Source organism: Chiloscyllium plagiosum, unplaced genomic scaffold (genome assembly GCF_037043375.1).
Source record: "Chiloscyllium plagiosum isolate Xiang-an unplaced genomic scaffold, Cpla_swu_hap1 HiC_scaffold_2, whole genome shotgun sequence".
Lineage (NCBI taxonomy): Eukaryota > Metazoa > Chordata > Chondrichthyes > Orectolobiformes > Hemiscylliidae > Chiloscyllium > Chiloscyllium plagiosum.
This window is the reverse complement of record NW_028270140.1, coordinates 122,175,567-122,201,961: the sequence shown is the minus strand read 5'-3', so window position 1 is coordinate 122,201,961 and position 26,395 is coordinate 122,175,567. Positions and strand designations below refer to the sequence as shown.

The 26,395-nt window shown below is 41.8% G+C and overlaps 1 protein-coding gene across 2 annotated transcripts in view; it reads right to left on the bottom strand.

Moving 5' to 3' along the window:
* Positions 1-24,704, bottom strand: part of pde8b (phosphodiesterase 8B) — a 302,418-nt gene extending 277,714 nt beyond the window's left edge. For both annotated transcript variants that reach the window (XM_043707141.2, XM_043707150.2), the window contains exon 1: positions 24,540-24,704. In XM_043707141.2, the coding sequence (XP_043563076.1) occupies positions 24,540-24,680 (141 nt within the window). In that variant the 5' untranslated portion in view covers positions 24,681-24,704. The remainder of the gene's footprint in view (positions 1-24,539) is intronic.
* Positions 24,705-26,395: the final 1,691 nt, after the last annotated feature.

Genomic DNA, 26,395 nt, shown 5'->3' with positions numbered 1-26,395 from the left:
CCACAGCCACTCAGCTCTTGATGTCATTGCAGCCTTGGTACAAATAAATTGTTGGAGGGGGTTCTGATAGATAGGATTTACATTCGTTTGGAGAGGCAATGACTGATTAAGGATGGCTTGGTGTGAAGGAAATCATGTCTCAGAAACTTGATTGAGCATTTTTGAGGATGTAACCCAGAAGATAGATGAGGGCACAGCAATAGATGTTGTCTACATGGACTTTAGTAAAGCCTTTGATAAGGTTATATATGATAAACTGCTTAGTAAAGTTAGATCACATGCGGTTCAGGGAGAGCTTGCTAAGTGGATACAAAATTGACTTAACAATAGGGGACAGAGCGTGGTAGTAGCGAGTGGTTTCTTTAGACTGCAGGCCTGTGACCAGCAATGTTCTGCAGGGATCGGTGCTCAGTCCACTGTTGCTGTCATGTATATAAACAATTTAGATGAGGACTTAGGAAGCATACTTAGCAAGTACACCAAAATTGGTGGCAAAGAGAATAGTGAAGAAGGTTATCTAAGATCTTGGTCAATTGAGCCAATGGGTCAAGGAATGGCAGATGGAGTTTAATTTGGATAGTGTTTTTACTTTGGTAAAACAAACAAGGGCAGGACTTATACCATTTATGGTAGGGCTCTGGAAGTGTTGTTGAACAGAGAGATCTAGGGGTTCAGGTACATAGTTCTTTGAAAGTTGTGTCACAGGTAGACAGGGTGGTAAAGATGACATTTGGCAAGCTTGCATTCATTGCTCAGGCCACTGAGTACAGGAGTTGGGATGTTATTTTGCAGTTGTACAGGACATTGGTGAGGCCACCTTTGGAGTACTGTGTATTATTCTGGATAGGGAGAAAGTGAGGTCTGCAGATGCTGGAGATCAAAGTTGAAACTTTATTGCTGGAACAGCACAGCAGGTCAGGCAGCATCCAGGGAACAGGAGATTCGACGTTTCGGGCACAGGCCCTTCCTCAGGAATGAGCAGAGAGTGTTCAGCAGGAGAAGATAAAAGGTAGGGAGGAGGGACTTGGAGGAGGGGAGTTGGAAATGTGATAGGTGGAAAGAGGTCAGGGTGAGGGTGATAGGTCGGAGTAGGGTGGAGGCGGAGAGGTCAAGAAGAAGACTGCAGGTCAGGAAGGCGGTGCCGGGCTGGAAGGATCCGGCTGAGACAAGGTGGGGGGAGGGGGGATGAAGAAACTGGTGAAGTCCAAGTTCATCCCCTGCGGTTGGAGGGTTCCCAGTCGGAAGATAAGACGCTCCTCCTCCGACCGTCGGGTTGTTGTGGTTTGGCGGTGGATGAGTCCAATGACCTGCATATCCTCGGTGGAGTGGGAGGGGGAGTTGAAATGCTGTGCCACAGGTTGGTTGGGTTGGTTCGTCCGGGTGGCCCAGAGGTGCTCCCTGAATCGCTCCGCAAGTAGGCGGCCTGTCTCCCCAATATAGAGGAGGCCACACCGGCTGCAGCGGATGCAGTAGATGATGTGGGTGGAGGTGCAGGTGAATCTGTGGCGGATATGGAAGTTTCCCTTGGGGCCTTGGAGAGAAGTGAGGGGGGAGGTGTGGGCGCAAGTGTTGCACCTCCTGCGGTTGCAAGGGAAGGTGCCGGGAGTGGTGGTTGGGTCGGTGGGGGGTGTGGATCTGACAAGGGAGTCGCGGAGGGAGTGGTCTCTACGGAAAGCTGATAGGGGAGGGGAGGGAAATATATCCTTGGTGCTGGGGTCTGTTTGGAGGTGGCGGAAGTGACGGCGGATGATGCGCTGTACATGGAGATTGGTGGGGTGGTAGGTGAGGACCAGTGGGGTTCTGTCCTGGTGGCGGTTGGAGGGGCGGGGCTCAAGGGCGGAGGAGCGGGAAGTGGAGGAGATGCGGTGGAGGGCACCGTCGACCACGTCGGGGGGGAAATTGCGGTCCTTGAAGAAGGAGGCCATCTGTGTTGTACGTATTTTGAACTGGTCCTCCTGGGAGCAGATGCGGCGGAGACGAAGGAATTGGGAGAATGGGATGGCGTTTTTACAGGGGGCAGGATGGGAGGAGGTGTAGTCCAGGTAGCTGTGGGAGTCGGTAGGTTTGTAGTAGATGTCCGTGTTGATTCGGTCGCCTGAGATAGAAACAGAAAGGTCTAGGAAGGGGAGGGAGGAGTCCGAGACTGTCCAGGTGAATTTGAGGTCGGGGTGGAAGGTGTTGGTGTAGTGGATAAACTGTTCAACCTCCTCGTGGGAGCACGAGGTAGCGCCGATACAGTCATCAATGTAGCGAAGAAAAAGATGGGGGGTGGGGCCAGTGTAGTTGCGGAAGATGGATTGTTCCACATACCCTACGAAGAGGCAGGCATAGCTGGGGCCCATGCGGGTGCCCATGGCTACTCCTTTTGTTTGGAGAAAGTGGGAGGATTGGAAAGAAAAGTTGTTCAGGGTGAGGACCAGTTCGGTCAGTCGAAGGAGGGTGTCGGTGGAAGGGTACTGGGTGGTACGGCGGGAAAGGAAGAAGCGGAGTGCTTTGAGTCCTTCGTGATGGGGGATGGAGGTGTACAGGGACTGGATGTCCATGGTGAAGATGAGGCGTTGGGGACCGGGGAAGCGGAAATCCTGGAGGAGGTGGAGGGCGTGGGTGGTGTCACGAACGTAGGTGGGGAGTTCTTGGACTAATGGGGACAGGACCGTGTCGAGGTATGCCGAGATGAGTTCGGTTGGGCAGGAGCAGGCTGAGACGATGGGTCGTCCGGGGCAGTCAGGTTTGTGGATTTTGGGCAGGAGGTAGAAACGGGCGGTTCGGGGTTGTGGGACTATGAGGTTGGAGGCGGTGGATGGGAGGTCCCCTGAGGTGATGAGGTTATGGACGGTCTGGGAGATGATGGTTTGGTGGTGGGGGGTGGGGTCATGGTCAAGGGGACGGTAGGAGGAGGTATCTGCGAGCTGGCGTTTGGCCTCAGCGGTGTAAAGGTCAGTGCGCCAAACTACTACCGTCCGGGGCAGTCAGGTTTGTGGATTTTGGGCAGGAGGTAGAAACGGGCGGTTGGATTATTCTGGATGCCCTGTTATCGGATAGGTGTTACTAAATTGGAAAAGATGCTGAAAAGATTTCATAGAATCCCTATGGTGTGGGAACAGGCCGTACAGCCCAGCAAGTCCACACCAACCTTCCAAAGAATATCCCACTCAGACAAATGTACCTAACTACACATCCCTGAACACTCTAGGCAATCTAGCATGGATAATTCTCCTGACCTGCACATCTCTGGCTTGTGGGAGGAAACCAGAGCAAACCCACGCAGACATGGGGTGACTGTGTAAACTCCACACAGATAGTCACCCAAGGCTGGAATCGAACCTGGGTCCCTGGCACTATGAGACAACATGTGCTAACCACTGAGCCACCGTGACACCCGAAGAGTGTTACTGGGACTAGAGGGTCTGAGTTATAATGACAGCTGCATAGGCTGGGAATTTCTTTCACTGGAGTGTAGGAGGTTGAAAGGTGTCCTTATGGATGTTTAGAAAATCATGAGTGGCATAGATAAGGTGAATGACAAAGGTCTTTCCCCCAGGGTAGGAAGTTCAAAACTAGAAGGCATGGGTTAAAGATGAGAGAAGAAAGATTTAAAAAGGACCTGAGGGGCAACATTTTCACACAGAGGTGGTTCATATGTGAAATGAACTGCCGGAGGAAGTGGTAGATGCAGGTACAGTTACAACATTTAAAAATACATTTGCACAAGTACATGGATAGCAAACGTTTATAGAAATATAGACCAAATGCAGGCAGATGGGAAACTAGGTCAGAATGGACAAGTTGGACTAAAGTCAGTTTCCGTGCTGTATGATTCGGTGACTTTATGACTCTCTGAAATAATTGAACTTCAGAGATGGGTGAAAGGGACTATCCTTGACATCAAGGCAGCATTTCACCAAGCTTTGTCTATTTGGTCATGGGATGTGGGCATCACAGAATTGATTACCCATCCCCATCTGCTCTGGGAAGGTAGTGCTGAGCTGCTTTCTTGACTGCTGAAGTCCATGTGGTAAAGACACACCCACATTGCTGCAAGAAAGGGGTTCCCAGGAATTTCACCCAGCAACAGATGAGTACAGCAATGACTGTCATTGGCTTGAGCAAACAATTTGTCAATGGGAATCAGGGAAAACTTAATACTGACTGAAGTCATCACAAAGAGCACAAAGCAGAAGTTGATGCCTTCAGTACTGTTACTGGAATCTTGTCTGAGTCTACAGCCTTTGCTATATAAAGATAATCAATGGAGGTCATTCATCCCAGCTCCAGGACATCTCTGCAGGAGTTCCTCAGGGTAGAGTCCTTGGCCCAAACATCTCCAGCTGCTTAACTGTTATCCAGTATAAAAGGTCAGAAGTGGGGATGTTCAACGTTCAGCACTGTTCACGATTCCTCAGGTGCTGAAACAGTCCATATGCAAATACAACAATGCCTAGTCAGCATTCAGGCTTTGGACGACAAATATTAAATAATATTCATGTCACACAAGTGCCAGAGAAGAAGAGAAAATCTAAGCTTATACCCTTAATATTCAATGGTACTATCATTGTTGAATCCACCACTATCAATATCCTGGGGATTACTCTTGACCACAAACTGAACTGCATGAGTCAGATGAGTACAGCAATGACAGGATCAGATCAGAAGCTGGGATACAAGTAACTTAACCTGGTTCCCCAAAGCCTTTCTACCATCTATGAGACACAAGTCAGGAGTGTGATGGAACAGTCCTCACTTGCTTAGCTGAGTACAGCATTCATGAAGCATGACACCATCCAAACTAGCCCACTTAATTGACACCCCAGTCATCACCTTCAATATTCATTCCTTCTGCCATCAACGTGCAGTGTAGCAGTGTGTCCCATTAATAACATGTACTTCAACAGCTTACCAAGCCTCTGCTGGCACCACCTTACACAGCCATGATCCAGCAATAAATGCTGGCCTAACCAGCAACACCCTCATCTTATGAACAAATAAAAATAATCTTATTAAAGCGCATAAGATTCTGAAGGACATTGACAGGGTTGACAATGAGAGGATGCTGCCCTTATGGGAAAATCCAGAACTAGGTGCAATTTCAAAACAGGTAGCCTCCTGTTTAAGAAAGAGAACAGTTGAGCTATGATTTTATTGAATGGCAGAGCAGACCCAAGAGGTCAAGTGGCTTATTCTCCCTCTTACATGCTTATGTCCATATATTCATAAACATTACAGCTGGAGTTTCGGATGTGTGCTTCTCATGGGTGAGGTTCTCTGTTGGGAGTACAAAGTCAGAAAAATCGTCATTCAAATGTTCACAATGTACCACCTGGTCACTTATCAGCTTCGTTGATAACAGCTTCACATTGATTAGCATTTGTTAATAACCTTTGTTAATGGCCACTCCTTCATATTTCTCTATATTAAATGTTACTGAATGTTTACCCACACTAACCTTAAACATATTCCTTAACCAATCTACTCAACATTCCCAAATCTCCTTGACTGCAATTCACCCTCCCTTATATTTTTCATTAAACCACAAGTTAGCCTAATTATTTTTAAAGATCTTTTAAGAAGAACCATGATTCTTTTTTACCATAAATAGTAGACCTCAGCAGAACAAATGGAGCCTTTTCCTTCATTACTACTACCTCAGAATGCTATACCCTGGGTCACTTTTAATCCGGTTAACTAAATTTATCATTAATTCAACAAATGTCAGCCTTCTTCAAAATTCTCATAAAACTTTATGAAATGCTATCAATTGCAAATTTATATTTCAGTGCCAAAATAATTTGGAGTAAATATAGACACAAGGATAAATCACAAGAATGTAACAAAAGTCAAGGATGAGAAAGGTCATCCAGCCCATTAAAGAATAGCTAATCTCCACATTATACAAGACTACATTGAGCAAAGGAAGAAAAGAGTAGAACTGTTAGTATACATAATGCCTCACAATCACAGCTTCTCTATTACTATCCTACAGTCCAATATCAAACTCATGATTTGAATGAGAAATTAGGAGACTGCTACTCTGCCCTGTACCTAAAAACACATTCACAAAGAAGAGTTTGCAGAAACCACATTCTGAATTAGTCTGCAGCAAGTCAGAATTTTCCTTTGTTTTAAACAATGGGGAAGCATCATGAAAACTAGAGCAAGGAATGGCATAGACACAGCAATAAAAGGAACTCAGAATTTAGTATTCATGATGAGGAAGTTCTGCAACCCTTGGACATACACACTGAAGAGGCTTTATGAAATGCAAAAATGTTAGAAGAGAGCCGTCAGATGCAGTTTGCAGTGAAACTGAATGCTGACAGCACTGGAGGATTTTGCTTTATTTAGAAATCGGATTAATTAAAAGGTCAATTATTGCTCAGTGACAGCTTGTGATGCACATCTTAGGGTGCACTCTTCTAAAATTATTTCATCTGCACCCTTCAAAAAGCACTGAACACTTAAAAAAAATTAACCAGCAACCTGATATCCAACATCATTAACCTTCTTGCAAATTCTCAACAAAACTGTTTTATGCCATCAATGGATTTATTTCCAAAGTTATTTATTCTTTTCTTTCATTGTTTACCTAATAGAAGGAAGTTGTGTCATATCTTTGCAGAAAGTAATCCTCAAGTCAGTATGTTAAGATCATGATAACAATTTAATTTTTTACTTCGCTAATACATCTCAGACTTTGTGATTGGCTTTTGACAACACTTTAAACTATATTAAACAAGGCTGTTATTTTCATCATTAACTTCGATGTTAGTAAGATTCAGAGAACCAGAAAAATAAAGAACAAACTAGTTATGTGGCAAAGCAGAAATAAGTCAGAAAAAAGCATTTCCAGTTTTCCTTTGTCTATTTGCCACAGGTTTATTGATGCTCCAGAAAGGGCAGACACAGTCTGAGTTTAACATCTTATTAACAAGCTGAATTTCCAACAGTGCAGCAATCATTATGTGATGCACTGCAATGTCAGCCTAGTTTCTATTCAAATCCTGAAGTGCAACTTGAACCCATGCTTTTCTGACTCAGAGGTGAGATTGCTATCATGAAGTAAGGCCAACACTTAAAGGTATCAAGTGTGAAGGGTGCCAACAAGAAAGGAGGACATCTAGGGCTAGAGCTTCTGTTATTCAGACGGTTTAGACTTCAACAGTTATTGCAATTTATGAAAGAGATTGCTAATCACCACATCTCATCAGGGGAAATCTTGATGGAATGTTATCGACTTAATCTTTACCATATCGGAAGGATATTGTCAATTTTCACAGTATAGAAAGAGGCCATTTAGCCCATAATGTATGCACTGACTCTCTAAGTGGCATTAAGTGAATTGCACATTCTCCCACTTTCTCTCACTTCCCTGAACATTGATATTGTTCAAGTATGTATCTAATTTGGATGCCTTGATTGAAGAGGCCTACGGCACACTATCAACTAGGAGAAAGTGAGGACTGCAGATGCTAGAGCTCAGAGTTGAAGAGTGTGATGCTGGAAAAGCACAGCAGGTCAGGCAGCATCCGAGGAGCAGGAGAATTGATGCTTTGAACATAAGACCTTCATCAGGAATGAGGCTTGTGGTTCAAGGGGACTGAGAGATAAATGGGAGGGGGGAGGGGTGTTAAAGTAGCTGGGAATGCGATACGTAGATGAAGGTGGGGGTAGAGGAGGGTGGAGTGGATAAGTGGAAAGGAAGATGGACAAGTAGGACAGTTCAAGAGGGCGGTGCTAAGTTGGAAGTTTGGAACTGGGATAAGGTGGGAAGAGGGAAAATGAGGAAACTGGTGAAATCCATATTGACCCCATGTGGTTGGACGATCCAAAGGTGGAAGATGAGGCGTTCTTCCTCCATGCATCAGGTGGTGAGAGTTTGGCAGTGGAGTGGGAGGGGGAGTTAAAATGTTTGGCCACTGGGTGGTGGGGTTGTTTAGTGCATGTGTCCCAGAGATGTTCTCTGAAATGTTCTGCAAGTTGGTGTTCTGTCTCCCCAATGTAGAGGAGACCACATCAAGAGCAACTTTAACTCCACCAAGAACATACAAGTCCTGGGCCACCTCCACCGCCACACTCTAACCACCCAATGCCTAGAGGAAGAATGCCTCATCTTCCACATTGCAACCCTCTAACCACACGGGAATCAATGGGGATTTCACCAGTTTCCTCAATTCCCCTCCCCCCACCTTGTCCTAAATCTAACCTTCCAACACTCATCACCCTATATAACTGTCCATCCGAATGGCCTGCTTCCACACTTTAGGGATTCTATGAAGTTTTGCATTAATATACATTTTCTGCCACCTGTTCACCCTTTCCACCAACTTGTCTATGATCTTTCAATGTTCTGCACTATCCTCCACACACTTCAAAATACTCCCAACTTTCATAACATTCAAGCACGTCAAAATTGTCGCCTGCGTATGGGTCTAGGTCATTTTTATATATCACAAAAAGTAAGTGTCTGAAGAATGACCCCTGAGGACTGCCTCTACAAGCCTTCCGACAAACATCTAGAAGCCTCTACTCCTTGATCTTGGCATTTTACCTCAGCTACAGTATTAATATCTGCCTCCAGTTTGCATCCATAGTCATTCCTCTCTCTGAAGGCACCTCACGTCTACATGTGAACAACCAAAAACTCATCTTTCACCTTTAATCCATGCTTTAGGGTCACCCTTCACAATTATTGTTACCTTCTATCCTCACAAGTCATTATAAACACCTTTATCTGTTGTTTCCTTGCAGAGAAAGAAAACGCACAATTTAGTCAATGCCAGAAATCCAGGGGACTTCTGGGGACCATTGAAAGGTCAACCGCAGATGTTGACCTTTCAATGACAAGCAGTTTAATTGCCACTGGCAATATATGCTCACTTTCTCCACAGGGCAAGAGGTCTTGTTTCAAGAGACCACAGATGTCAGAAATGACTGGGACTCCTGGTGTACTGGCACTCACAGATATATGGAAAGCTTGGTCCTCTGCCAATAAACCCTGTGTTAGAGTCTCAGCTCTTACCATCCCTCAGACCTGTGGGAGGGTACATAGCTAAGGAGACTGCAACTGGTATTGTTGCTGCTGGTACTTGTGTTCTTAGTTCAGTTCAATGTCACTGCTTAAATATGGCACCTTCAACAATGCAGAACTCTCTCAGTAATATCAGCCTTGATTAAATAGTCCAGTCTCTCAATTTGGACGTGAGCCCACAATTATCTGACTTAGACAAAGTGTGCTAACAATGAGTTAAGGCTGACAGCTGATGTCTGTTGTAGGAGATATTTGTCTACTTACCATGTTTATGCAAACAAAGTTAAACTGGACCACAGTAGACAGCTGATATTTGTTACAGGGAATATTTGACTACTTAATACCTTCTTTATGTAAACATTGTTAAGCTCTCAATGAGCTTGTAAAGTCACAGAAGAACAACAATTAAATTTATTATGGTGTTACCATGTCTCACAGCAACATCAATTTTTCAAATATAAGCACAGGCATAAAAAAACACTAACTAAAGCCAGCTATTATGGATATAGAATAAAGACAGTGAAGTAACTTAAGTTCCAACCTTCTATTATTTTAAATTTGTCCCCCAGATATGCAAACCAAAGTTGGTTAGCACTTAATATTGTTCATATTGTGGGAAGGGAGACTTCTGAAGTGGCTCAACAATGGGCTTTGCTGGAAACACAATTACAGCGAAGAGCACAATCGTATATTCTCATTGAAAATTTTGCTGTCTCCACAACCAATGAGGTAAGTGAATGTTGTGAATTCTGACAAGGTAAAATAAAATTATTAGAAGGGAATTATGTTCAAATAGCTATTACAAAATTAGCAGTCTGCCTTTACACGAATCGGCAAAAAAATTGCAAAAGCCTGCAGGGAAAAGTTAGAGATAATTTCAAGGCTGCACCAACAGATAAAGTAAAAGCCTCAAAACACAAACAGAATCGCTTTGTGAGAGAAAAGGAGCAACGTCTTCCTGACCATTTTCGGTTGTGAATTGTTTTCTTGTCCATTATTTCTTGCTTCTGTTTAACATCTTTTGGTTGTTGATTTTTAAGCAACCAACTTATTTGAAATCAGTTAATTCTTGCACAAACACAACCCAAAAAAATGTTGAAGGAGCTCATGAGGTGTCCATTCGTGAATACCCACATCAAAGCTTCTACAGTCTTACATGAACTTGCTGATTAAATGGCTTATAAAAATCATCCTTTGAAGACCCAAAAAAGTCTTCCAAATTTGCCTTACAAATTTTACAGTTAATTTACCTGCCAAGGAAATAAACATAGGCAATCAGTTTTCGTGTAGGTGGTTGCCATATTAAAAAGTGGAAAAATAAGCATTATTCTGCTAGTTCAAATTAGCAATTTAAAAACATTTATTTGAAAGAATACCTGAGCCAAAATCAAAACAGTTTAAAAGCTGTGGTGAACGTGTGCAATATCAACTTATATTTTTAATTTCATAGGCATTATCATCATAGCAGAATATTTTTAAAAAACAATTCCAATCGGAGAGAGGATGCTGACTCACGTTGAAAATGAACAGATAAATTGCATCATACTGCAGCTATGTTCCATTTAATGGAGATACAGGATCTATCAGGATATTCACAGAGACAATAAACCCCTCAAAAATTGGAAGGACCCTAGGTCCTATGCAATGAACAAAACATTGAAACTAGCACCTGAAAGTCAATAGTTGTACACAAGTAATTAAAATCTAGTTAGAGTCAAGAAACCATAGTTAAAATAAAGTTTGCAGATGTGAGCTAATCAAAGCTACCTGTTAGAATAGGCAATGAATTATTCAACCTCTAAGTGTATTCAGAGAGAAGCCATGTGACCAACCAAGCTTTGAGTATACGTTTAGACTTGGGTTGGTAGAATGTACTAGCATTTAGACTCAGAGATGAACAGCATGGAAACATACCCTTCAGTACACATGTCCATGCTGACCAGATATCATAGAACATAGAACATAGAGCATTACAGCGCAGAACAGGCCCTTTGGCCCTCGATGTTGCACCGACCTGTGAATTAATTTAAGCCCATCCCCCTACACTATCCCATCGTCATCCATATGCTTATCCAAATATTGTTTAAATCTCCCTAATGTGGCTGAGTTGACTACATTGGCAGGTAGGGCATTCCACGCCCTTACCACTCTCTGAGTAAAGAACCTGCCTCTGACATCTGTCTTAAATCTATCACCCCTCAATTTGTAGTTATGCCCCTCATACAAGCTGACATCATCATCCTCGGAAAAAGGCTTTCACTGTCTACCTATCTAATCCTCTGATCGTCTTGTATGTCTCTATCAATTCCCTTCTTTTAGCCTTCTTCTTTCCAATGAGAACAGACTCAAGCCTCTCAGCCTTTCCTCATAAGACCTTCCCTCCAGACCAGGCAACATCCTGGTAAATCTCCTCTGCACCTTTTCCAATGCTTCCACATCCTTTCTGTAATGGGGTGACCAGAACTGCACACAATATTCCAAGTGCAGCCGGATTAACGTTTTATATAGTTGCATCATGACATAATGGCTCTGGAACTCAATCCCTCTAAGAATGAAACCTAACGCACAGTATGCCTTCTTAACAGTACTATCCACCTGGGTGGCAACTTTCAGGGATCTATGCACATGGACTCCCAAGATCCCTCTGAACATCCACACTACCAAGAATCTTTCCATTGACCCAGTACTCTGCCTTCCTGTTATTCTTCCCAAAGTGCATCACCTCACATTTAACTGCATTGAATCCCATTTGCCACCTCTCAGCCCAATTCTGCAGTTATCCAAGTCCCCCTGCAACCTGTAACATTCTTCCAAACAGATTTTTACCCGAAACATCGATTTTACTGCTCCTCAGATGCTGCCTGAACTGCTGTGCTCTTCCAGCACCACTAATCCAGAATCTGGTTTCCAGCATCTGCAGTCATTGTTTTTACCTATTCTTCCAAACTGTCCACTACTCCACCGATTTTAGTGTCGTCTGCAAATTTACTAATCCATCCACCTATGTCTGCGTCCCAAGTCATTTATAAAAATGACAAACAGCAGTGGACCCAAAACAGATCCTTGTGGCACACCACTAGTAACCGGACTCCAGGCTGAATATTTTCCATCAACCACCACTCGCTGCCTTCTTACAGAGAGCCAGTTTCTAATCCAAACTGCTAAATCACCCTCAATTCCATGCCTTCGCATTTTCTCCATCAGCCTACCAAGTGGAACCTTATCAAAGGCTTTACTGAAGTGCATGTATACCACGTCAACTGCCCTACCCTCATCTACATGCTTGGTCATCTTCTCAAAAAACTCAATGAGGTTTGTGAGACACGACCTGGCCTTGACGAAACCATGTTGACTGTCTGCAATCAAATTGTTGCTTATTAGATGATTAAAAATCTTATCTCTTATAATTCTTTCCAACACCTTTCCTACAACAGAAGTAAGGCTCACTGGTCTATATTTACCTGGGTCATCTCTGCTGTCCTTCTTGAACAAGGGCACATTTGCAATCCTCCACTCCTCTGGTATTAATCCTGTAGACAATGACGACTCAAATATCAAAGCCAAAGGCTCTGCCATCTCCTCCCTAGCTTCCCAGAGAATCCTCAGATAAATCCCATCCAGCCCAGGGGACTTGTCTACTTTCACTCCGAGAATTGATAACACCTCCTCCTTACTAACTTAAATTTTTTCTAGTCTATTATCCCGTATCTCATTCTTCTCCTCTACAATATTCTCCTTTTTCTGAATGAAAACTGATGAGAAATGTTCATTTAGCACCTCTCCGATCTCTACAGGGTCCACACACAACTATATCCTAAATTAATCTGGTTCCATTTGCCAGCACTTGGCCATATCCCTCTAAACCCTTTCTGTTCATATACCCATCCAGATGCCTTTTAAATGTTGCATTGTACTGGCCTCCACCACTTCCTCTGGCAGCTCATTCTATACATGCACCACTCTCTGCATGAAAACGTTGCCCCTTAATCTTTCCCTTCATGATTCTATAAACCTCTATAAGGTCACCCCTCAGACTCTGACACCCCAGCCTATTCAGCCTCCCCCAACAGCTCAAATCCTCCAACCCTGTTAACATGCTTGTAAATCTTTTCTGAACCCTTTCAGGTTTCACAACATCCTTCCGATAGGAAGGGGACCAGCATTGCACATAATATTCCAAAAGATGGCCTTCCAATGTCCTGTATAGCCACAACATGACCTCCCAACTCCTATATTCAATGCTCTGACCAATAAAGGATAGCATACCAAACACCTTCTTCACTATCCTATCTACCTACAACTCTGCTTTCCAAGAACTATGAACCTGCATTCCAAGGTCTCTTTGAGCAACACTCCCCAGGACCTTACCATTAACTGTATAAGTCCTGCCCTAATTTGCCTTTCCAAATTATAGCATCTCATATTTATCTAAATTCAATTCCATCTGCCACTCCTCAGCCCATTGGTCCATCCGATCAAGATCCTGTTGTACTCAGAGGTAACCTTCTTTGCTGTCCACTGCACCTCCAATTTTGATGTCATTTGTGAGGAAAAACTGCACTTTTTCCTCTCTCATCAATCCCCAATAGCTAAGCTTTGAGTTTGCTAGGCTGTTTGTTGAACTTTGTTAGAACATTCATTTTTAAATTTTTTTTTATCATTTTTGGTTGAAACTGCAAGCTGAGAATTGAAGGTGACCTTTGGATGATGTTTGTTTTAAAAGAAAAGAGAACAAACAAACTGATATTACTTTTAGGATAAGACCTGGGAGTTAACTGAAAATTGATTCTTGTTCAAAGACTACTGTAGACATTTCTATTCCTGAGATGCATTATGCTTAAATGGTGGCAGATGTCTAGATGTTAACTGGGGACATCACGCAGAGCCCCGTGCCAAACAGTCTAACAAAGAGAATGGTGAAAAAACACACAAAGAGAAACTCAAGTTTGAGCTGGTTTGAACTGATTTTGTTTTTGTCTGAAGGATTGTGGCTGTCAAAACTACAAGATGAAATTTGGTAATCCTGACATTATCAACTTAGAAAGTTTAGACAATAGAATCTCAGTTATAAGAAGTAAAGGAACATTCCTCAAAGCCTGCTGGAAGCTATTTGCATTGGTCATCATTTTCAGAAATCAAGCAACCCATGTGTCTGTGTTACTGTGTATCATGGAAAATGCTTAAATAAACTGACCAGTTACATCTTTTAGTTTTCTTTGAATTTATCCCTTGACTGTGTCTGGCTGGCTGGCTATATATTAGTGGGGCTAGAATTAAAGAAGATTAAATTTAAATCATAGACACTCGATTTCCTTGTTTAACTTTGATCCGTTAACGCTACCATATAAATAGTAAATCATTAATTATTTTATTCAATTTACAAAATTGTTGTTTTGTATTGGTTAATCATAACATCAGTTTAGGAAATATTGGGGTCAATTTTGAGGGTCACTGAATGGCTTAGTTTTACCGTGGTGCAATTGAAGGGATCGCAAGCCTGATTTGACTTGTCTATCTGTCTTTTTGTCGTAACAACCGTGTTCACATCTCCAAAGCGGACAGAGATTTCTACAGAAGAAACCTCTGCATTTCTACAACATGGTCTTCAGAAGATAAAAGGGAATGCCAGCAACGTTTGGAAATATTGTTCCTTACTGAGAACCAAAGTCTTGCGAATTTTCCAACCACACCACTAGTCTGACTTATGCACTACACCAGAACTGACATGACTTAGTATTGGCCAAGTTTACATAGCCCTTTTATTCTGAAAGTGTGTGCATGGATGTTGAATATGTGTTACATTTTTAGTACCTATATTAAACTTAATATTTTTACCCAGGTTAGTTTGAGAACAATAAAGTTGACCTCTTACTTGGATAAGAACTCAGAAACAAGCTGAAAATGTGTTGCTGGAAAAGCGCAGGTCAGGCAGCATCCAAGGAGCAGGAGAATCGACGTTTCGGGCATGAGCCCTTCTTCAGGAATCCTGAAGAAGGGCTCATGCCCAAAACGTCGATTCTCCTGCTCCTTGGATGCTGCCTGACCTGCTGCGCTTTTCCAGCAACACATTTTCAGCTCTGATCTCCAGCATCTGCAGTCCTCACTTTCTCCTAAGAACTCAGAAAATCCATCTGGCTAATTCTTTACAAGCAGCATGTAAACAGCTCAGTAACAGTGAATTGGCAAATCCATTCTTTCACATTTTAAACATACCTGATGAACTGTTTTTGAACTCTTCCAGTCCATAGTTCAGTTGCTAGGCAAATCAAAATTCAGTGATTCATCAATCTTGCTGTTATGACAAAAAAGTTTGTCATAGTTTTGCTGCTGTCAGAGGATGAATTGCTTGTACCTGGCAATTTTGGAATCAAAACCTTTTTGGTACTCTCTGTGTGATCCTGGTCTTCTGCCACAACATTGGAAATTTTCATTCCAGAAAGCAGCTGCAAAAATAATTGCTCTGAAATCTTTGACAACTTTAGTGCATATAAACACAGCATCCTTGCTTAAAGTTGGGGCTGCACTCCTGAGAATATTCATTTTAGGTGAAAATACTTTATGTGAAGCACTGATTCCCAGAGGAAATGCTAACAATGGAGTTAGCTTGCTTTGCAGAGAAAAATTTAAAACGTTATACTTGTATTTGCTAAACTGAAATACTTGTATGTTAATTGGGTTCAGTGGTAAATGAAATACTGTAAAAATGAAATAAATTCAAAAATATGAAAGAAAAATGTAACATTCTGCTTACAGATTCTCTTGTGGAGCTGGAGAGAAGGCAGTGTATGCCACCAGAAGTTAGCACTTGGTTCTCCATCAGGGTGACAACATGGGAGGCCCCTCCAATACTGGGCTCCAGGACACCTACTGAGGCTATTTCTCTGGCTACATCATTGTTGCATGGTGCTGCCTATTTGTGGGCCCATGGTGCCTTTTTTTCTGGTCACCACCAGCCCTATGCTCCATTCAGAGCTCAGGGGGCCTATTCGTCTCGGCTGGCTTTAGGCTCCTTGGCCTTCCTTTGCCTCCTCCTGACTGGTGGGATGCAAGATGTAGTGGAGCTTGTTGGCATTTCCTCCCCTTACTCTCTGTGGTGCTGGCCAGGGAGAGGACAGCATTGGTGGGTACCTTGTCAACCTCGAGGGCACTCTGTCATGTACGGGATGTGCCCTGAGGGTGACAGTGCCCAGGGCGCTTCCTGGGGACTCTGATGGCTAATGATATGTCTGGCAGCAGGCAGCAATCTCAGTGGACAATTTAGGGCCTTATAAAGACTCAAGCTGGAGTGCAGAATAGGGAAGGACCACAATTCAGAAGACTTAAAGAGGCCTCAAGTCTGACAGGGGGAAGGTCAGTCATAGGGTAAGTGTTAGAAGCTAATATTAAAGATGTTATAACACGGCGCTTGAATAATTTCAAATTAATTAAGTACAGCCAACATAAATTGTCAGAGGGAAATCATATTTAAGGAACTTATTGGAGTTCTTTGAAGAAGTAATTTGTGCTGAAGATAGAAGGGAACCAGTGGGTATATTGTACTTGGATTACCAGAAGGTATTTGATAAGGTGCCACATCAAAGGTTATTGCAGAAAATAGAAGTTCATGGTGTTGGACCTGGATCAAAGATTAGCTGGCTAACAGGAAGCAGAGAGGAGGAGTAAAGGGGTCTTTTTCAGGCACTGCCTGGATGTGCACAAGTGATGTGATACAGCTGTAATTACAACTCTTTACAATTTATATAAGTAATTTGGATGAAGGGACCACAGGTATGGTAGCTAAATTTGCTGAAGACACAAAGATAAGTAGGTAAGTAAGTTGTGTAGAGGACTTACAAAGATATATAGAAATGTTAAAAGAGCAGGCAAAGATTTGGGAAATGGAATACAAAGTGAGAAGTGGGAAGTTGTTTATTTTGGCAGAAAGAATTAATGGTGGGAGGCAGTAAAGTTCTGAGATGCAGAGATACCTGGGTTCCCTTGGACATGAACCAAAGAAGGTTAGTATGCGGGAACAGCAAGTATCAGAAAAGCTAATAGCATGCTATGGATTAAAACAAAAATAAATGTTACTGGTGAATCTCAGCAGTTCTGGCAGCATCTGTGGAGATGGAAGGCAGGCTGGTGGGGAATAGAGGGGAGCAGATACGTGGAGATGGAGTCCAAGGAGGGAGAGGTATGAAAGTCTTTGGCATACAGGAGCATTGTCGATAGTCAGCCTGAAGAGAAGCTGAACAAGTGATAATTGGAGCTAATAGAATGAGAGAATAGGTAAGCTGTGCAGAAAGCAGATCATGTTACAACAGAACCAGGTGTGGAATGGGTAAAAAAAACCTGGAAGGATACAGTCAAGCTCTAAAGTTATTAAACTCAATAGTCCAGAGACTGCATGGTGTCCAAGCAGAAAATGAAAATGAGATATTGTTCTTCAGGCTTGCACGGAGGCTCTCTGGAACACTACAGCACACCTGAGACAGGAATGTTTGGCTAGGAAACAATGTGGTGTGTTGATGTGGCAGGCAACTGGAAGCTCAGGATCATTTCTGCAGACAGATTGAGGGTGTTCTTGCAGTCCACATTTTGTCTTCCCAATGTAGAGGTAACTACGTTGTGAGCAGCAAATACAGTAGACTAGATTGAGCAAAGTGCAAGTAAAGCATTGCTGGGCATTGGATGGTGAGGAGGAAGGAGGTAAGTGTGCAGGTGTTACACCTTTTGGAATTGCATGGGAAGGTGCCATAGGGGTGTGGGGACATGTTGGGAATGGAGGAGTGGATCAGGATATCCTGAAGGGAACAATCCCTGTTGAATGCTGGGGATTGCTGAGGGGAGGGAAATATGTACGCACTGGGGGTGATGGAAATGGCGGCTTATGATCTTTTGGATGTAGAGTTTGGTGGGACGTTAGTTGAGGACCAGTGAACCCTATCACTGTTGTGGGAGGAAAAGAATGATTGAGGCCAGAAGTAAGGGAGATGTGTTGCACACGGCTGAGGGCCCTATCAACCACAGTAGTAGGGAACCCTCAGTTGAGGAAAAAGGTGTACATTTCTGAGGCACCACTACGGAAAATGACATTGACAGAACAAACGTTATGGAGACAAACAGGAAGCAGGGTGTGAGGATGAATTGTCCAGATAACTGTGGGAATCAGTAGACTGTAGTAGGATTCAGTGGCCAGCCTATCTCCTGAAATGGAAATAAAGATGTTGAGGAAGTGAGGAGTCAGAGATGGATCAGCTGACAGTGAGGGCAGGGTAGAAACCGAAAACAAAACTGATAAATCTTTCGATTCCAAACGAAAAAGGGAAACAGCACAATGCTGCAGTTCTGATTAAGAGTCACGGGACTTGAAACGTTAACTCTATTTTCTCTCCAGACTTTGAGTTTCACCAGCAATTTCTGTTTTGTTTCAGAACTTCATCATCAGTGTTATGGTTTATTAATAGGGACTGAATGCAAGACTAGGGAGACTATGCTTCAGTTTTTCAGGGCATTGATGAGACTGCGTACAGTACTTATCATTGTACTTACAGAAGGATGTCAATGGATTGAAACTGTTCAGAGAAGGTGTATGGGGCTAATACACCTCACAGCACCAGGGACCCAGTGCGATTCCCACCTCTGGCAACTGTGTGGAGTTTGCACATTCTCCCTATGTCTGCGTGGGTTTCCTCCGGGTGCTCCAGTTTCCTCCCACAATCCAAAGATGTGCAGGTCAGGTGAATTGGCCATGCTAAATTGCCCATAGCATTAGGTGCATTAGTCAGGGGTAAATGGGGGGAATGGGTCTGGGTGGGTTGCTCTTTGGAAGGTCAGTGTGGATTTGTTAAGCCAAAGGGCCTGTTTCCACACTGTATATTAGATTAGATTAATTACATCCCCCTACATTTACCCCTTCACCTAACACTACAGGCAATTTAGCATGGCCAATTCACCTGACCTGCACATCTTTGGAATGTGGGAGGAAACCGGAGCACCCGGAGGAAACCCACGCAGACACGGGGAGAACGTGCAAACTCCACTCAGACAGTTGCCTGAGGCGGGAATTGAACCCGGGTCTCTGGCGCTGTGAGGCAGCAGTGCTAACCACTGTGCCACCATGCCGCCTAATCGAATTCCTGAAATTAGTGAATAGCCTTATGACGGAAAGGTTAGACAGATATGGCATGTATGGTCTTGAGTTTAGAAGAGTCAGAGGTGACTTAATTGAAACATATAAAGATTCTGAAGAGATTTGACGTTGAAATGATGTTGAAGGATGTTTCCTCCTGCAGGAGAATGTAGTACTAGGTGTCATCGTTTAAAAATAAGGGTGGGGGGGGCATCCATTTAAAATATAGGTGAGGAAATATTTCTTCCTCTCAGAGGGTTGAGAGTCTTTGAACTTCCCTTACTTATAAAGACAGAGATCAGTATATTCTCAATTGCTAAAAAGATGAAAGATTATTATGGATATGTAGGGATGTAGAGTTGAGGTTAAAATTGGATCAGCCATGAAATTATTGAGTGGGAGAGAAGGTTCAAGGACTGAGTGGCGTACTCTTATTTCATGCTTGTATGCTTGAGAGGTCACTCCAACATGGAGCCAATCTGGTCAAGTAAAGTACAGCAATAAACCTATTGCTATACAAAACATTGCAATGATATGCTTTAGTGATATTTCTGGTCCTAATAATGTTAGCAATATTAAAGCGAAAGGGACAAATTAAGCAGGAACTTAGTGATGCATTGCATTTCTGCTGATGGTATAACCAATCAGTTGATTTTCAAGGACCCTTTCTGACAAATGCTTCTCAAGATCACATCTGAGGCTGGCCCCTGTTCAAATGTTACTGGTTAGTCTTGGGCCTCTTCTTCAGCGCAGATTCTGTTTCCATTCTGCAGCCCTGTTATTTGATGAGTTATCAAATCTTATATTTCTTAGCTTGAAAGCAACTTTGCACTTCAGTCCTTTTGCAGGAGAACCCATTTCTGTTTACCACTTGTTACGTGAGGTCTGATCTGTGTGGGCATTTCTTAAAATCCTGCGCAATGTCTTGGCAAATCGCTGGTTTAAATTTGCCTGATTCCATGTGGTAACTTACAAAATGAATAAAACATCATTTCTGAGGTAATGAATTGAGGCTGAATCATTACGCAAGAATACATTTTCTTAGCAGAAATGGGCAAGGTCAGCTTATGTGCCACATGTAAGCCTCAACATGATTTTTGATTCCAAAACAATGGTGTGCTCTTACACACCAAGTCAATATATACACTACAATCTGTAGGACAGACTCAATGGGTGGATGACCTCTGTCCGTGCCAAAATTCCTCAATAACTACTGACCAGCAGCTTTTGGTAATAGGTGTGGAACTGTACATATTTTGTTGCTGTTCTATTTGAGCATTACTTAGCCTTCACATCAACCTGCAATATTAATCTAACGAAGCAATTTGTATCCTATGCCTATTTTTGCAAAATATACATGTGTAATGGTTATTGGTTTGCTGAACCAGCATTCATCTTTGACTTTACTAGCCAGAGGGTTCACACCTATTATTTGATTGGAATCAGATGAAATTTTTATGCAGAACAGATAATGCAAGGTGCTTCACATCTTTCAGCACAGCCGCAGTATTAAATTTCACTCAAACTTATGTTGCAAACAGAAGGTGGCAAATGAGGGTTGAGGCTTTGGGAGGAAGATCACAAGTATTTACTACTGCCTCAAAGTTTATGTCCATTAAGTGCATGGGACTGCCTCCACCTCACAGAGAAAAATTCTGTCTGTTCGAGGCTACTATTCAAATGTTTTCATCTCCTGTAACGAGACAAGAAACCATTGCAGAACATTAGTGCTACAACAAGCAAAATAGCACACTCAAATTTAATCCCATGGGACTCTTTCAAGAGCTGAAGATATTACTGTAAATGCCACTTTGCACCTCACTGCTGCATTACTGAAGTGTCAGGTCTGTTTCAACATAATCACCACTGTGCTACATTCTGCACCAGAATGCAGCAGAAGAAATAGATGTGGCTGTGCAGGCATCGTTGATTGAACACATGCACCCATACACCATCCTGTGGCATGGAGCAAGGAAGTACGTCAATCCATGAATATGAACAAGGTCACTGAACATTGAACACTGAAAAGATTGCTTAAAAATGACTTTAATATTAAGACAGTTCTTTCTAAAGTGAAGTTGAGGCCACAATCAGATCAACCTTGATCACTCTGAGGTATAGGTGAGCAGAAGACCCTAAAACAAGTTGTTGGTAGCAGCAGCTAGATTGCAGGCAGCAGAAGGACTCCAAGACAGGCAGACATCAGCCCCTAGAGGAGCAGACAAGAGGAGGATCCTACAACAGGCAGTCAGTAACAGAGCTAGAGACATACATTTCATGCTGCTTGGTTAGTACTTTTACATTCTGCTTTCTCATCTCCAACTTAAAGTATATTATCTGAAAGTAGACTTACAGACAGCGTGGATGTGTGCAATGCCCATCTTCTGCTACATGGGGAGTTTGGATGCTTCAGGAAGTGTGCAAAAACATGAACTGAGCTTTGGAATCTGGGGCACAGTCTCAGACTAAAAACCAAATCATTTAGGATTTAGATGAGGAGGAACATCTTCACTCAGAGCGTGGTGAATCTTTTGAATTCATTACTCCAAAGGGCTGTCAAAGCTCACTCATTAAGTTAGTTCAAGACAAAGATTGATAGATTTTCAGTTGTTAAAGATATCAAGATACGTGGAAAGGAAAGGAATATAAATATTCAGGTAGATGACTTGTGTCATGATCCAGAACTACAGAGCCGAATTGAGGGGCTGAATGGCCTATACCTACTATTACTGAATGACTGAACAGCTCAGGAGGCCAAATTGCCTGCTTCTGCTCCTAATTTGGAAGTTTGTGTGCAAGCATATTTTCTCAGGGTAAGACTGTTTCTAGAATTTACTGTTCACTCTAGTTGTTGAGAAGGAGTTGGTGAAATACATTCTTTGAAGTGCTGTAGTCCATTCTAAATGTTTCAAAAGAATTTGACAACTGTTTCAGCTGTGATTGCTTACATATATTGCGATGCTTATCCTGCTATCTTTTCATCTACACAACAATAAGAAATGCAATCAAAATATTTCTCTGTAGCTATGTTTTCAGTTGTTTCTGAAAGGTGCATAAAATTCAATATGATGACAATTCATTTTCCCTAGTGATGCAGAATGGCAAAGGACTAGCAGCAACTGGAAAGTCATATTTGTTTCAGTTTTGTTTGATGCAGTGATCACTGGTTCCATTTGCAATGGCCATTTTCCACAATGATGGGTACACCCTTTGGTGCTGTAAGGTGTGACTTGCAAACACTGCTATGCAAACTTAAATGGTCTTTACAACATTCCTACCCTATTCACTGCTGGAGCTCAGCTGTTTATTCTTGCACATTAGCCTCAATCTGCCATCATCAATACAATGCGCGTTGAATGACAATTACATGCAATGAATCTTCAACTAGTCCATAACAAGTTGAAAACTATTAATTGTGGATCTATATATTGTAAGCTAAACCGATAGTGCCAGAAGGAATTCTGAAAGTGGCTTAAATGAGCTAATGCTCCATTAACATCACAACACCATTAACTATCTTTTAATGCATAACTGGAACATGGTGTAGAGACAAAAATAAAGCAAAAAGTAAAATAAAATCAATTTTACTGTAAATTCTAGATTTTATTTTATTTCCCTTTTATTTATGTGTATGAATAAAAGCAAATTTCACTAAAATGACCAGATTTATAGTAAAACTGAATTTAAAATTTGGTTTTAACGTAACTGTAGTTACAACTTTTTTCTTTGTCATTTTAAAAATAAATTGGCAAATTAGCTCATTCACTTCTGTTGATATGATTCAAATGTTATTTGGTAAGCTTTGCGTGGTGAGTAGAGGGCATGGCTATTGCAATCCTCTATAATATTTTCACTTACTTGTGTTAGATAAAGATACTACTCCCTTCACTCCAGAAAAGATGATACCGTATCTCACCAATTAATACAACAGTACATATGTTTAGAGTTGACTGTTGTGAAGACTAGCTTAATTTTCTTATGTGCAGCTTAACAGAAAGCAATTCTGACATCACTGGCATCAATAATGTATCAAGTCAAGTTCTTTCTTATTAAAGCATCTTAACTGTACACACAACAGAACAACAGGTAAAACTCCTCTGGTATATTGTTTTTTAAAAAAGGAACTTAATGAAAATACTGTACTTCAAACCAGCTCACATTTCAAAGGATTAACCTTTTAAATTCCAACAGTATTGGGTCCAGGTCAGACCTGGAGCTTTTGTGCACAAAACTTTGAAGTTTGTAGGGTAGGTTGAGAAAGTGACTTAAAAGGCTCATGCGGCCCTGATCATTAGAAATAGAGGCACATCAAGTAAAAGTAAGGCAGTCATTACGATGAAACTTTATCAAACATCAACTTGGTCTCAAACGTGTTCAATTTGGGTTCAACTTTAGGAACTGTAGGAAGACTTTAAAAAGATTAAGAAACAAGTTACAAGAATGGTTACAGAAATTAGGACTTCATTTATGTGGATGGAATGTTGAAGTTGTCCTCTTAAGTGATGTTGAGATGGGATTTGGTACAGTTTTTCATGAAGGGTCTAGACAGAGTAGATGGAGAGAAACTTTTCCCATGAGCGGTGGGATCAAGAATCGAAGAACACCGATTTAAAGTGAATGGTTAAAGAACCAGCAGCGACATGAGGAAAAAGAATAGCGGAGTCTGTGATTAGGATATGGAATGCACAACCAGGGAGTGTGGTAGCAAATTGTAGTTTTCAATAATAATTTAAATTAGCACCTAGAAAAAAAACACAGGACTAAAAGGTGGACTGTGATCAACTGACTTGCTCTTGCAGAAAACTACTAAGTCAAATGGCCTCACTTTATGCAGTGATAAAATAATTATAGCACAAAGTCCTTTATAATTGTGCAGGTTTGAAACATTATAACCAACTTTGCAATTTAATTACTAATAATAACGTTTAGAATTAATCCTTTACAAATGATTACATATTTACTGTACACATATCGCAGCCAAGAACACTGGATGCCCAGTACTTCTGGATAATGTTATTTTTTTTTTATTTTGTAACTACTTTCGGGTGAAAGCTAATCTCTAGCCATCGATTAGGGCTCGCCTCATGGATCAACATATCGAGACACTTTTAAATGTGGTCTTAGAAAACCCTCAAGCGTTTTTCATTGAAACTGTTTGTGCATTTCAGGAAATTAAGCAGGGAGTGCCATAACGCTTACTGAAAATGCCACAAATTTGTAAAACTGCAACATGAGAAATTCTGAAGTAAAATCTCCCCTCTCAAACCTTTTTTTTGTCACTATCACTAAATGAATGATGCAATCACATTCTGAAAAGCACCTTAACCCACCGACCAAACAGATCGATTTTAGTGTCAGTAGCATGCTTCTAGCCAAGAGCCCTTTAGCACCGCGTTCTCTCACCTCTCTAGGCGATCCGCTCGCCTCATTCATTCTACCCTGGCTGGAAAAAAGTTCCCACTGCTTCCAACGTTTATTTTCACCCCGGACCCGCTTTACTGTTCTTCCACGTGTGGATAAACACGAAGCATTTTTCGTGGGCATGTATGTTTTCTTCACCTTGAATACAGTGAATACCTTCAGCAGCTGGTTCCACCTTTAATCCCCTGGAATTTAGATTTCCCCGGACTGATTAACAGCGGAGTGTACTTCAGTCTTTTACTCCCACTTCCAGACAGGTTTCCAGGTCCTAGTGTCCCTCTTTCAGAATCGCAATGCCTGTTTCATATATGCTTTATAAAAGCCAGTGGATATTAAACAGTGTATTAATTTTTCAGTGACCTTAAAGACCTTATCGAGTCTTTGACAGCAGTCCAGCTTCATTATGTCATAGTCATATAGCACAGAAACAGACATTTCGGTCCAACCTGTCCATGCTGACTAAATTTCCCCACACGTAAGGCTGCCATTTGCCTGCATTTGGCCATGTCCCTATAAGTCTTTCCTACTCATGTACTGATCCAAATGTCTTTTAAATAATGCAATTGTGCTCACCTCTGCCACTTTCTCTAGCAGTTCATTCCACAAAGGAAGCACTTGCTGTATAAAAAAAAGTTGTCCCTCGTCCTTTTTAGATCTTTCACCTCTCACTTTAAACCTTTGCCTTCTTCTTTTGGACTCCTCTACCCTGGGCGAAAGACCTTGGCTATTTACATGATCCTTGATCCTCATGGTTTTATAAACCTCTATAAGGTCACCCCTTAACCTCTGAAGCTCCAGTGAAAAGAAGTTCTAGCCTACACAGCCTCTCTCAACACCCCTGGTCCTGGTGGCAACCTTGTAATTTTTTTCTGTACCCTTTCTAGTTTAACATCTTTCTATAGCAGGGCAATCAGAACTGTATGCAGTGTTCTAAAAGCAGCCTCACCAATGGCCCATAAAGCCACAACACAACATCCCAATTCCTATACTCAATGCATAGATGAATGAAGTCAAGTTTCAAATTGTTCACAGAATTCTATATTAATATGTGTACAAATTAGAACTAAATATAGCAGAGATCACGCAAATCTTTTGTGGGATATCCACAGTGGGACTCGTTTTGTAAATCAACTACAATTTTCTCTGAATTATCATTCTTGGAGAGTATTCATTTAGCCAGATTATCTAATTAAGAAAAAATAAAGTAGAATTGATTTTTTTTTTAAAAAAAAGGTGATTCACAGCCTAGTGAAAAAGATTTACTTTCAAGGAGAAGTCTGCTTTGAAGACCAAGGATTTTTTTCATTACACAGCATCGCTGATTCCTATTTTGTTGTCTTTTTCTATTGTGCATTGTGTGTGAGAGCTTTAAGAAGACAAATGTTCAGATTATCAAATTACATTATCAGAGATTATATCTTAAAATTTCTTTTTATTCATTCAAGGGATACCAGAGACACTTGCTAGAACAACACTTATTGCCCATTCTAATTGCCCAGAGGGCAGTTAAGAGTCAAAGATAAATCTGAGTGAAACTACTAAGATTTGAACTCATGGTGTTGTTGTATGATTTTGGAGTTGACTTGGGTTTAGTTCCAAGTCCAGGTAAATAACTGTTATAAATTGAGCTTTGTGTCCAACTGGACCTCCAACAGCCTGCTGATCATCCTGAATTGGAAAGTGAGTCCACCTCTGGTCAATATTTAGCCAGTCCAGGGGAAAGAATCATCACTAAAAGCCAAAAGAAAGGATTGCAGATGCTGTAAGTCAGAAACAAAACAGAAATTGCTGGTAGCATCTGTGGTGAGAAATCAGAGCTAACGTTTTGGGTCGAGTGA